Genomic DNA, 12,826 nt, shown 5'->3' with positions numbered 1-12,826 from the left:
CAAGAACTTTTAAATTCCAAAAACAAGCACGATGGAGTACTAAATGTGTGTTGGACAACATACTGGATGTTCTCTGATGCAGATGAACATATTTTACTACAGCATCGGATACACTACAATAAAAAGACAAGTACATTTGATTTTATGTTTAATCGGCTCTGGCACTTGTGCACTGTTGGAGTGTACTTTTATTATTTGTGCTTATTTGTTTATTATTGCGGGTTATTTTGGTTTGTGCACTGATTCAAAGGAAAGCTCTCTTTAAATTGGTATTAATAACAAACGCTTGATATTCGGTTGCACAGTAGTAGCAAAAAACGGAGTTACACTGTATTTACAGTTTTGGAGTTTATTGTCCAAGCAAAACATTGAATCAGCCAGATTTCTGGTGCACAAATACTGTGTCTTTCATTTCATCTAATAGACTTAAATCCACACAAATGCATTTATTTCGTCCCATATGACAATTACATGGCTTGCGCTTGTGAATAAATGAGTCAATCATGGTCTCTCTCGCCTGACATTCGTCCCTCACTATCGAGAAAACAGCAAAGGATTCTCCACCCTCTAAGAAACTCAGAGTACCCCATTCTTTCATGAGTCATGATACCCAGTTCCTTTCTGTGTGGATGTTGCGTGTGCATGCATGTGTGTGGGTGGGCAGGTGCATGTGTCCACGCATGCTCGTTTTCTTTTGGAACTGTGGTTTCCTCATGCAACCAAAACGTGTACATTAGGTAAAATGCTCTTTCAGCAGCCACTGGTCAAAGTGGCTGCGTCTAGATGTGGGGTTTGTCCGCCGGCTGTCATATTCTAGCTGCCTACTGCTCCCTGCACTGCAGCAGTAAAGAAGAGTTGTGTTTCATTGACCGTGCAATAGTTCTTTTTTAGAGTGCAATTTTGGTGCTATATGAAATGTGCTATTGCACGCCCGACCATCCCGTGCGGTCACACTACTGGGGGTGACTTTTAGCTAAACATAGCGGAGTTTATTTTGCTGGTGGACAACAATTTGAAGGAGCTAATTGACACTGTTAATTCTTCTAAAACACACACACACACACACACACACACACACACACACACACACACACACACACACACACACACACACACACAAAACAAATCCACCACGCTGTAAGCCATCTGGAGGTATAAAGAGCTGTTAGGATGGAAAGCTGGACAAATTTCTGATGTGATTTTTTGATGGACAGAGGAACTACACAAAGTCTTTTTTTGGAAGTACACGGACACAGTGCACAGCATCATGGACTACATTGTCGCATCGCAATAGGAGACCGTAGGTTCATTTGAACCCTCCCTGATATCACAGGATTTGACCACTTACGGGGACCTCCATTTAATATATACACAGCATAACATCATACGGATAAATGGTGTACGGTTTTGTTTTTGACTGCAATCACCAAAGCAGTTGCGAAAAGTTTTTTTTTTTGGTTCCCAGTGGATAAAAAAAGGGGGAGATGTTGTATCGGTAAGTGTTAGCCTACACAGCTAACCAGAGTATCACCGTTCTCTCGCCTGCAAAACCGCCTCAACACATTTGTGCTCCGGATCATAAACAAATCACAACACATGTCCACCTTCCCACCGCATTGTCCCTTTTTCTTTGCATTTTTACTTTGTTTGCATGTAATTTGCCCAAAAACCCATTGAAAATGCCTTGGTTTGTACCCCGGACGTAGAGACATTAGCGCCCACCCCAAACAAGACTGCGCTGCCCTATTTTGTACTCTCCTCGTTGAATGGAACATTCCATCTTTCACCTCATGAAATATTCATATTGAACTCATGAACATTCATTACTTGTATAACATTTACTCTGTTGCATTGCATCAGCACTCCTTTGATATGTAGAGCACATGACCCTGTGGTGTAGGAGTTGGACTAACAACCAATACACAGGGATTGGTTCCAGTCTACCACATTCATCTGCATTGTTCTAGTCCACCCAGCTCAAAATAGGGTCTCAGCTGGGGAATACCTGCAATGTTCTGATGTCCTGTCCAGGTGGAGTCAGACTCTTATCTACTGCATGCTATAGGTATGAGCTTGATGGGACTCAGGACCTGTAAAGAACTTATCCAATTTCCAAGAGTATAAGTTCCAGTTCCTCCACAAACTTTTTACTATCTGGACTAGGCCATTTTCAAAAAAAAAAAAAAAAAAAAAACACCCTTTGTTAACATCCACAACAGCTTTACTGGTCTTTGAAATGCTGCTCATCATCTGGCAACAGATGTTTCACATTTTGGACTTATCACTGCGCCAGCACACTGGGCACAGACAGTTCCAAGATGACAAGAAATTCTACACTCACTGTACAGTGCAGAAGATGTTTTATTACTTTTGATCTATAAAGCAAAGCGGACTCAGAATTAATCATATTATTTAGAACACAGTGACAGACAAGCTGATGGTCGTGAACTAAAAAAAAAAAAAATCTGTCAATATTTAGTTATGTTGGATAAGAGAGTGAGATGACAGCACATTAGAGGGCTGTGGTATGATGATACCATCAACTGTCATTGGTATCTTCAGTTTAACTCTGCCATTATCTGTCCTGTTCACCAATCTGTTAAGGTTGATTGCAGCATTTGTTTGTTTTTTTTTGTGAATATATGACTACAGCAATGTCAATGTTTTCAAAGATGCTACCACTCACATGAACTTGAGGCAAAACCAAAGACTGACAGCAAATCTTTCTCTGAAAAACAGCCCATTGTTAACTTTCCATACTGGAAACTCTGGCATAGAAAGTACTGACAGAAATCACTTGCATGGATAATACAACTCCAAACAAAGTTGCAGTCGATTCATCAATGTTCATGAAGACAACGACCAAATTGAAAAATGTATCGAATACGATTCAGGACAGGCTACGTGAGGTGGAGGACTACATTTCCAAGATGGAGAATGGAATCACGCAACTCATGAAACACAGCAGAACGAAACACAACATGGCTGGAAGCACATTAAGGATTTGTACTATCAATGTTAGTTTGTGACCACCAAATAACATGCATGTGGCCCTGTGTGGTTACCATGCTGCAAGCATGGTCTGTTTACTTCTCTGATTTAGTATGTTATTCTCCAGACATTCTTTTTGGATTGATATAACACATCTAAGGTCATCAGTCCTTAATGGGTTTGTCCTCATTATATGCTCTTATTGGCATTTCTAATTTATATGAAGTTTATTATGGTGCCAAGTAAAATGCATGTCACACAAACAGAAGAAACAACACAAAGCAACAAGCACCAGACCCCATACTTAGTTAGGAAACGCCTGTTGCTATGACACCATGTGAGCACAAACAGTTGAAATACACAACTGCACAGCTGATACTCTGCCTTTGACGACAGGAAACAGTCAGTTCTTTTTGGATACCTGTTTGTTTTAAACAGGTGAGATAGACCTGAAGAAAAGCAAGTACATGTAAAACTCATGGAAGCTTCACTGTAAAGTAAGAGCTCTTAATGTCTATCATGGATGTGATGGTGATTTTATTTCCTGAAACAAGCCCATACACGTCCAGGAGGGGGCAGACAGGTCAGTGGTATATTATATAAGCAAAAACAAATGTGCATATTGCATTGATCAAAGTACCATATTTTGCAGCTAGAGTACTGACGGGGACTAGAAGGAGAGAGCATATCTCACCCATATTGGCCTCTCTTCATTGGCTTCCTGTTAATTCTAGAATAGAATTTAAAATTCTTCTTCTTACTTATAAGGTTTTGAATAATCAGGTCCCATCTTATCTTAGGGACCTCGTAGTACCATATCACCCCAATAGAGCGCTTCGCTCTCAGACTGCAGGCTTACTTGTAGTTCCTAGGGTTTGTAAGAGTAGAATGGGAGGCAGAGCCTTCAGCTTTCAGGCTCCTCTCCTGTGGAACCAGCTCCCAATTCAGATCAGGGAGACAGACACCCTCTCTACTTTTAAGATTAGGCTTAAAACTTTCCTTTTTGCTAAAGCTTATAGTTAGGGCTGGATCAGGTGACCCTAAACCATCCCTTAGTTATGCTGCTATAGACGTAGACTGCTGGGGGGTTCCCATGATGCACTGTTTCTTTCTCTTTTTGCTCTGTATGCACCACTCTGCATTTAATCATTAGTGATCGATCTCTGCTCCCCTCCACAGCATGTCTTTTTCCTGGTTCTCTCCCTCAGCCCCAACCAGTCCCAGCAGAAGACTGCCCCTCCCTGAGCCTGGTTCTGCTGGAGGTTTCTTCCTGTTAAAAGGGAGTTTTTCCTTCCCACTGTAGCCAAGTGCTTGCTCACAGGGGGTCGTTTTGACCGTTGGGGTTTTACATAATTATTGTATGGCCTTGCCTTACAATATAAAGCGCCTTGGGGCAACTGTTTGTTGTGATTTGGCGCTATATAAAAAAATTGATTGAACTGAATTGTGGGGTATAAGTCACTTTAACTAGCTTCTAGTCCTGTAGCTTATACACTGGTGCAACGTATATACCGAAAATCACACATTTGTCAACAACAACAACTACAACTACTACTACAAATAATACTACTACCACCAGCACTACTAATATAGGGCTTTCCCAGGAATCAAGGCACTCAACAAAATAAGACTAAGATCAACTTGATTTATCCCAAAGGAAATTATTTAAAACTTTATAAACTCCAATAATATAAAGTACACTACAGTAATGCACATCCTAATTTAAGAGCTGATAATGCAGAGAAAATTGCTGTAAACAACTTTGGATATCATTCAACTATGACTAAATGCCTAGTGATTCAGATACCTTACACAGTGTGAGATACTGCTGTTTGCCTTTTTATGTAGTATGCATATTTGAGTTATGGTGTATACAAAATGGAGGTGATATTATTTATTCTATATAGATGATTAATCAATTTACTCGCTCAATGGATTTTACTGTGTACAGGCTTTTTGCTGGAAAGTACTGACTGGAATTTGGAACCTGACCCACCACTGGTGTATTTTGTAGTTTTCCTGCTTCAATTGAGATTTGCGATTCAAAGCAACCTGTCTGTGTGACAACCACGAGTAGTATAAAGAAAGAAATACAAGAATGTACAGATGGAACTTACTTCTTCTGCTGATTGTCCTTCCTGTCAGCAGAGCCCAGACTCTAGATAAAAGAAAACACAGACACTACAATTAAGATATGGTCAAATTCTTATTCCTCAGATATGCTTGTGTGATTATACTGTGAAGCTACAAGCGTACATATGTATGGAACAATTCATATTTGGTGATGAGCTAATGCAAGGACAAATACTTCCTGAAAAATGTATAAGAACATCATATGAGCATTGAAGTACTGTCAGTGGAGATTAGAAGTCAAAGAAATGGTGCAGATCTGAAACATAATCCAGCTCTAGTAAACCACATACAGTATGCCGTGTTATGTCTTAATAAAGTTTAGATCATTAGAATCTAAGTGGGCTTCAGTAACTCACAGTCCTCCCATTAATGTGAACATTAAACCTCAAAGTAACTGATCAATCCTGCCCCCGAAAATACTAAATTATACAGTGTGTCTGCAATAAAAAATAATTATCCAAGTAGCTACCATATTCTACTGAATGTATTGTGCACAGATTAATAATTTAGGAAAGTGTAAGAGTATTGTGGAATGGTCTCTCAGTGTCGATAAGACAGTCCGATACTGTGGAGACCTTCAAGTCAAGACTAAAGAAGTTTTTTCCATCAGTGCTACGGTTAATACAGTGTGTTGTATTTTATTTTTTAAATTTTATTCTTTAAATTTTTTGCTTTATTGTGTTTTTAATTTGTTGTTTTTTAAACTCATTTTAAATTGATTTTGAACTATTTTGTGTTTTGTGTAAAGCGCCTTGGAGCAATGTTGTCGTGATTTGGCGCTTTTATAAATTGAATTTAAAAAAATGAGGCGCAAACAACTGAATGAGGAAAAAAAAAAATCAAAAGGCATTTCCCAAATTATCAAGTTTACCTGAATATAAGCTAAATATTTCATATAAAATCTTCAAGTTGGAGCATTTGGATATCTCTCTACAACCCCTGGCAAAAATTATGGAATCACCGGCCTCAGAGGATGTTCATTCAGTTGTTTAATTTTGTAGAAAAAAAGCACATCACAGACATGACACAAAACTAAAGTAATTTCAAATTGCAAGTTTCTGGCTTTAAGAAACACTATAAGAAATCAGGAAAAAAAAATTGTGGCAGTCAGTAACGGTTACTTTTTTAGACCAAGCAGAGGAAAAAAAATATGGAATCACTCAATTCTGAGGAAAAAATTATGGAATCATGAAAAACAAAAGAACGCTCCAACACATCACTAGTATTTTGTTGCACCACCTCTGGCTTTTAAAACAGCTTGCAGTCTCTGAGGCATGGACTTAATGAGTGACAAACAGTACTCTTCATCAATCTGGCTCCAACTTTCTCTGATTGCTGTTGCCAGATCAGCTTTGCAGGTTGGAGCCTTGTCAGGGACCATTTTCTTCAACTTCCACCAAAGATTTTCAATTGGATTAAGATCCGGACTATTTGCAGGCCATGACATTGACCCTATGTGTCTTTTTGCAAGGAACGTTTTCACAGTTTTTGCTCTATGGCAAAATGCATTATCATCTTGAAAAATGATTTCATCATCCCCAAACATCCTTTCAATTGATGGGATAAGAAAATTGTCCAAAATATCAACGTAAACTTGAGCATTTATTGATGATGTAATGACAGCCATCTCCCCAGTGCCTTTACCTGACATGCAACCCCATATCATCAATGACTGTGGAAATTTACATGTTCTCTTCAGGCAGTCATCTTCATAAATCTCATTGGAATGGCACCAAATAAAAGTTCCAGCATCATCACCTTGCCCAATGCAGATTCAAGATTCATCACTGAATAGGACTTTCATCCAGTCATCCACATTCCACGATTGCTTTTCCTTAGCCCATTGTAACCTTGTTTTTTTCTGTTTAGGTGTTAATGATGGCTTTCGTTTAGCTTTTCTGTATATAAATCCCATTTCCTTTAGGCGGTTTCTTACAGTTCGGTCACAGACGTTGACTCCAGTTTCCTCCCATTTGTTCCTCATTTGTTTTGTTGTGCATTTTCGATTTTTGAGACATATTGCTTTAAGTTTTCTGTCGCTTTGATGTCTTCCTTGGTCTACCAGTATGTTTGCCTTTAACAACCTTCCCATGTTGTTTGTATTTGGTCCAGAGTTTAGACACAGCTGACTGTGAACAACCAACATCTTTTGCAACATTGCGTGATGATTTACCCTCTTTTAAGAGTTTGATAATCCTCTCCTTTGTTTCAATTAACATCTCTCGTGTTGGAGCCATGATTCATGTCAGTCCACTTGGTGCAACAGCTCTCCAAGGTGTGATCACTCCTTTTTAGATGCAGACTAAAGAGCAGATCTGATTTGATGCAGGTGTTAATTTTGGGGATGAAAATTTACAGGGTGATTCCATAATTTATTCCTCAGAATTGAGTGAGTCCATATTTTTTTCTCCTCTGCTTGCTCTAAAAAAGTAACCGTTACTGACTGCCACAATTATTTTTCCTGATTTCTTATAATGTTTCTTAAAGCCAGAAAGTTGCCATTTGAAATGACTTTAGTTTTGTGTCATGTCTGTGATCTGCTTTTTTTCTATAAAATTAAACAACTGAATGAACATCCTCTGAGGCCGGTGATTCCATAATTATTGCCAGGGGTTGTATTAGGCAAACATGCACATTACACATATTGTGCGTTGCTGCCACATCTTCAGGAGGTCTACACAGCTCAGAGGTGATATATGCAGTAACAGACACACAGCACACACACAAGATGTGTACAGAGGCAACACATACACACACATGGATCAAAAACAATCTAACCTTCAGGCAATGGCAGAATTTGACAGCAAGAGCGCAATGTCAAAAACAACCCAAAGCCCTTGTTCTGACACTGAAGGGGTGGGGGTAATGCCTGACATTTCATCAGCCAAGTGACTGATCAGCTGTGAAGTGGCATCAGCACAGTGGATTGTTGTTTTTTTTAGGCTGAAAAAGGAAAACTGGATCACATCAAAAAGAAAGGTACAGAGTTGTGCAGGCAGTCAATAGTAGTAAACAGACAGAGGCTTTTCTGACGTGGTTCCACAGATGTGTACTCGTGTAAGCATGCTGTCACTTCGGACTGGGCTCACTTTTGGTGTGAAATTGCGTTGCTGTTTTACAATGTTTTGTTTGGCCAAGAGGCAAATCAGCCTCATTCACTGAATGAGGTGCAGCAGTGTTTCTAAAAGTCAGTTTCACCCCTTGCCTGTAGCATATTGGGACTAAAATGAGCATCTGTACCCTAAGTAAGGGTCCCTTCACACATAGTGCGAAGTTTGGACTAAGTGCACACTTAGTGCACATGACGCAGGAATTGTGTGCAAACCGTGAAATGTCGTCCCTGCCTCCAACGCCTCGTACACCTGTTGCTACAACTATTTGCACACACAAGCACCTGAAAGACAAAGTGCGCTGTGGGAACCCATCGCACCTTCTCGCGGCAGGTGCCAGCCAAATTCCAGGTGACGTGCACGAACATCAAACACCGCTCGCATGGCACTTAGAAAATGTGTGGCCAGTCACACTCTTGGCACAATAACAGACTGCAGACAATCACCTTCGTACTCACAGAGAAATTTGTTTAAGTCCCACACGAGTGTGGCTTTGGTGTGTGCGCTGAGATGACAAGAGGTGTGGCCTCCCACTGAAGTGGGTGTGGAAATCTGTGGATATGGACATTGCAGCTAGACCCCACGTACTGTGTTTGGATAGACATGGACAAACAACTGCCCACTGTGATGAGCGTGTGTTTGTTTGCTGTTATCAAGTGGAAATAAATAAAAACATATATCACTGTGGTGACGTGCTGCAGTGAGTGAGCACGCGAACATGGACAGGCTGCTCCCAGGTTGAAACGGACCGTCGAATCAGAACACGCTGCAGGTGATCTCACCGTCACGTCACCCACGTGAGCTCTGTGCCACATGACGCAGTGTTCTGCGGCAAGTCGTCCATAAGACACTTGCGCATGGCCAGGTGCAGACGCGCCACGCAGATGTGGACATGAATGAGACGAGTGAACTGCTTCTCATTCATGTCATTTCATGACTGTATGTCTGTGACCCATGGTCACAGACATACAGAGGAACAGAGGAACAAAACGGATCATGTCTGTATTGCTCGTTTGATAAATGCAGTGTTTTTATATGGTGTGTGATTTTAATTGTTTTGTAATATTTCCATGTCCTTCCTAATATGAGGCAGATTCACACAGCTTTCAAAGAACAGCTCTGTAGCTCAGTGGTAAAGTCTCTGACTGGGAATCAGAGCTTTTCAAAGGTATGAGTTTGCCGCCAGTGGGTGGTGTGTTTTTCTCTTTTTTCAAAAAAATTATTGCACATAAGCGACTCGATGTGGTCCCGCATGTACCGGCTGGTTTTCATTTTTTTATTTATGCCACATAAGCAACGTGATGTGGTCCCACAGGTACTGGCTGGTTTTTATTTATATCACATAAGCGGCACCATGTGCTGCACCTGGCACTGTTCCTGCTCGAAAGACACCGGCGCGTGCATGACCTCTTGCACCAGGTTCATACACACCTGCCCGTCGGAGAGATGTTTCGTGTGCTAATTTCGTACTGTTTCGCCGTTTTTGTTCAAACTTCACAGTATGTGTGAAGGGGCCATAAGCTATGTCAGTCTTCAATGTACTGTATCTAAACTCACCGACCTCATTGCTGCAAACTGCATGGATACAAACAATATATTTGAGTATAAGCAAAATTTACTGTGCATACTTATTGTCAGAATCCCTACAGTCACTCAATATTTTCTTTGAACTCCCCCACGCCCATTGAAGCATTTCAAAACAAATACAGTCTGGGATAAACAGCCCGCTGGCTGCAAATTAAGATGCTGTACAGTGGCCAATTTAGTAGCTGTCCAACTATCCATCACATAGATACAAAGATGGATATCTTTTTTAAATGACACTGTCTTCATCAGTGCAGCTGTCTGGTGTGACACCAGAGTTACAGAGGAATTTTAACAGCACAATGGATCGCACAAATGGTGTGGCAATCGGGGACAGTGCCTCTGGATTGGCAGACCGGGGTGGTGGTCCCTCTGTTTAAGAAGGAGGACCGGAGGGTGTGTTCCAACTATAGGGGGATCACACTCCTCAGCCTCCCTGGTAAGGTCTATTCCAGAGTACTGGAGAGGAGAATTCGACCGATGGGTGAACCTCAGATTCAGGAGGAGCAGTGTGGTTTTCGTCCTGGTCGCAGCACACTGGACCAGCTCTACACGCTCCATCGGGTGCTCGAGGGTTCATGGGAGTTCGCCCAACCAGTCCACATGTGTTTTGTGGATCTGGAGAAGGCGTTCTACCGTGTCCCTCAGAGCACCCTGTGGGGAGTGTTCCGGGAGTACGGGGTCCAGGGTCCTCTGCTAAGGGCTATCCGGTCCTTGTATGACCGCAGCAGGAGCTTGGTTCGTATTGCCGGTAGTAAGTCAAACCTGTTTCCAGTGCACGATGGCCTCCGCCAGGGCTGCCCTTTGTCACCGGTTCTGTTCCTTATTTTTATGGACAGAATTTCTAGGCGCAGCCAGGGTGTAGAGGGGATCTGGTTTGGGAACCACAGAATCTCGTCTCTGCTGTTTGCGGACGATGTGGTTCTGTTGGCTTCGTCAAATCAGGACCTTCAGCATGCACTGGGGCGGTTTGCAGCCGAGTGTGAAGCATCCGGGATGAAAATCAGCAACTCCAAATCCGAGGCCATGGTTCTCGACCGGAAAAAGGTGCTTTGCCCTCTTCAGGTCGGTGGAGTGTCCTTGCCTCAAGTGGAGGAGTTTAAGTATCTCGGGGTCTTGTTCACAAGCGAGGGACGGATGGAGCGTGAGATCAATAGACGGATCGGTGCAGCATCTGCAGTGATGTGGTCGCTGTATCGGACCATCGTGGTGAAGAGAGAGCTGAGTAGGGGGGCAAAGCTCTTGATTTATCGATCGATCTACGTTCCGATCCTCACCTATGGTCATGAGATTTGGCTCATGACCGAAAGAACGAGATTGCGAGTACAAGCGGCTGAGATGAGTTTCATCCGCAGGGTGGCTGGGCGCTCCCTTAGAGATAGGGTGAGGAGCTCGGTCACTCGGGAGGAGCTCGGAGTCGAGCCGCTGCTCCTACACGTCAAAGGAGTCAGTTGAGGTGGCTCGGGCATCTTTTCCGGATGCCCCCTGGACGCCTTGCTGGAGAGGTGTTCCGGGCACGTCCCATTGGGAGGAGGCCCCGGGGAAGACCCAGGACACGCTGGAGGGACTACATCTCTCGGCTGGCTTGGGAACGCCTTGGGGTTCCCCCGGAGGAGCTGGGGGAGGTGTGTGTGGATCAGGAGGTCTGGGCGGCTTTGCTTGAGCTGCTGCCCCCACAACCCGACTCCGGATAAAGCGGAAGAAAATGGATGGATGGATGGAAGCATTTAAGTGGTACTGTAAACTAAAAAAAAAATCCCTTCCCTTTGAATGTCAAGCTGAAGATCAGACAGAACCCTGCCTTTGAGTTTGTGTGTTGTGAGTGGGCTTTTATGTGGGCAGAGCAGTGACATTTTCACCGAGTGACCTCTCTGAGTGTATACATTTATGACGTATACTCATCTTTTAGGAGTGATGCATTTCATCTTCCAACTGTGCACAGCATATGCTACAAAGAGAGATTGATCTTTCACCTCTCAGCCCTCCCTTGGCCTCAGGTAGTGCCACTTTACCAGGAAGGACGAGGACAGGTGGGTGTCTGACATTTGAAATGCAGGATCTATGAGGGGCTGAAGCAGCACTATTTTAGAGCCACCCTTCAGGCTGAAATATTGACCACATGAAAACATGACTTTATCAATTTAAAATGTCTAGAAATTACTCAAGACATCAGAATGATAAATGGACTGTATTGATATAGCGCTTTTCCATCTGCATCAGACGCTCAAAGCGCTTTACAATAATGCCTCACATTCACCCCGATGTCAGGGTGCTGCCATACAAGGCGCTCACTACACACCGGGAGCAATAGGGGATTAAGGACCTTGCCCAAGGGCCCTTAGTGATTTTCCAGTCAGGCGGGGATTTGAACCAAGGATCTTCTGGTCTCAAGCCCAACACCTTAATCACTAGACCACCACCCCCCCAGAATCCCAGACACTATGATTTTCATATTGATTAAGTTCCCCAATGACATCATGTAGCATGAGGAAGGACTGAATGAGTCAATGAGGATGTGAGATTGAAGGTATTATCAGATTAATTTTTAACAATGTTCCTTTGCTCAAATTTTCATAACATTACAAAGATTAAGCTGAGTTATTTTCCATTTAAATGTGCAAAGGAACAGATGAAAAATGTGCAACATTTTCTTTCAACAAAACTGCACATTTGCAGTAAATAATGCATCACCAATATCATAATCAGAATAGCCTTTATTCTCCAAGTATCCACAGATTACAACAGAATACAAGGAATTTGAAATTGGATTGAGCTGCACTCTGTACACCATGTATAAATATACACTAAACACTGAATAATTCACAGTAAGAAAAATGTGCAAAAGAATTGTGAAAGTAAAATAAAATGTGCAATAACAGAAAAATGTGTGAAACAGACAAAAAGACTGAAGTTGTACATGAGGTATATGAATTTAAGTTTTTTGGCAGGTTAGTAAAAAGTAGTAAGTAAGTCCCTTCAGCTGCTCCCTTGTTTGCACTCAGGGTCGC

General features: G+C 42.2%; 1 protein-coding gene across 1 annotated transcript in view; it reads right to left on the bottom strand.

Moving 5' to 3' along the window:
• The window catches only part of LOC117530936 (ankyrin repeat and fibronectin type-III domain-containing protein 1), a 322,495-nt gene that overhangs the window by 96,722 nt on the left and 212,947 nt on the right, over positions 1-12,826 (bottom strand). Inside the window, exon 5 of the mRNA XM_034193900.1 lies at positions 5,109-5,149. Coding sequence (XP_034049791.1) covers positions 5,109-5,149 — 41 coding nt within the window. The remainder of the gene's footprint in view (positions 1-5,108; positions 5,150-12,826) is intronic.

Source organism: Thalassophryne amazonica, chromosome 18 (genome assembly GCF_902500255.1).
Source record: "Thalassophryne amazonica chromosome 18, fThaAma1.1, whole genome shotgun sequence".
Taxonomy (NCBI): Eukaryota; Metazoa; Chordata; class Actinopteri; order Batrachoidiformes; family Batrachoididae; genus Thalassophryne; species Thalassophryne amazonica.
Note: the sequence above shows the minus strand (reverse complement) of the source record. Positions and strands in the feature narration are given on the sequence as shown.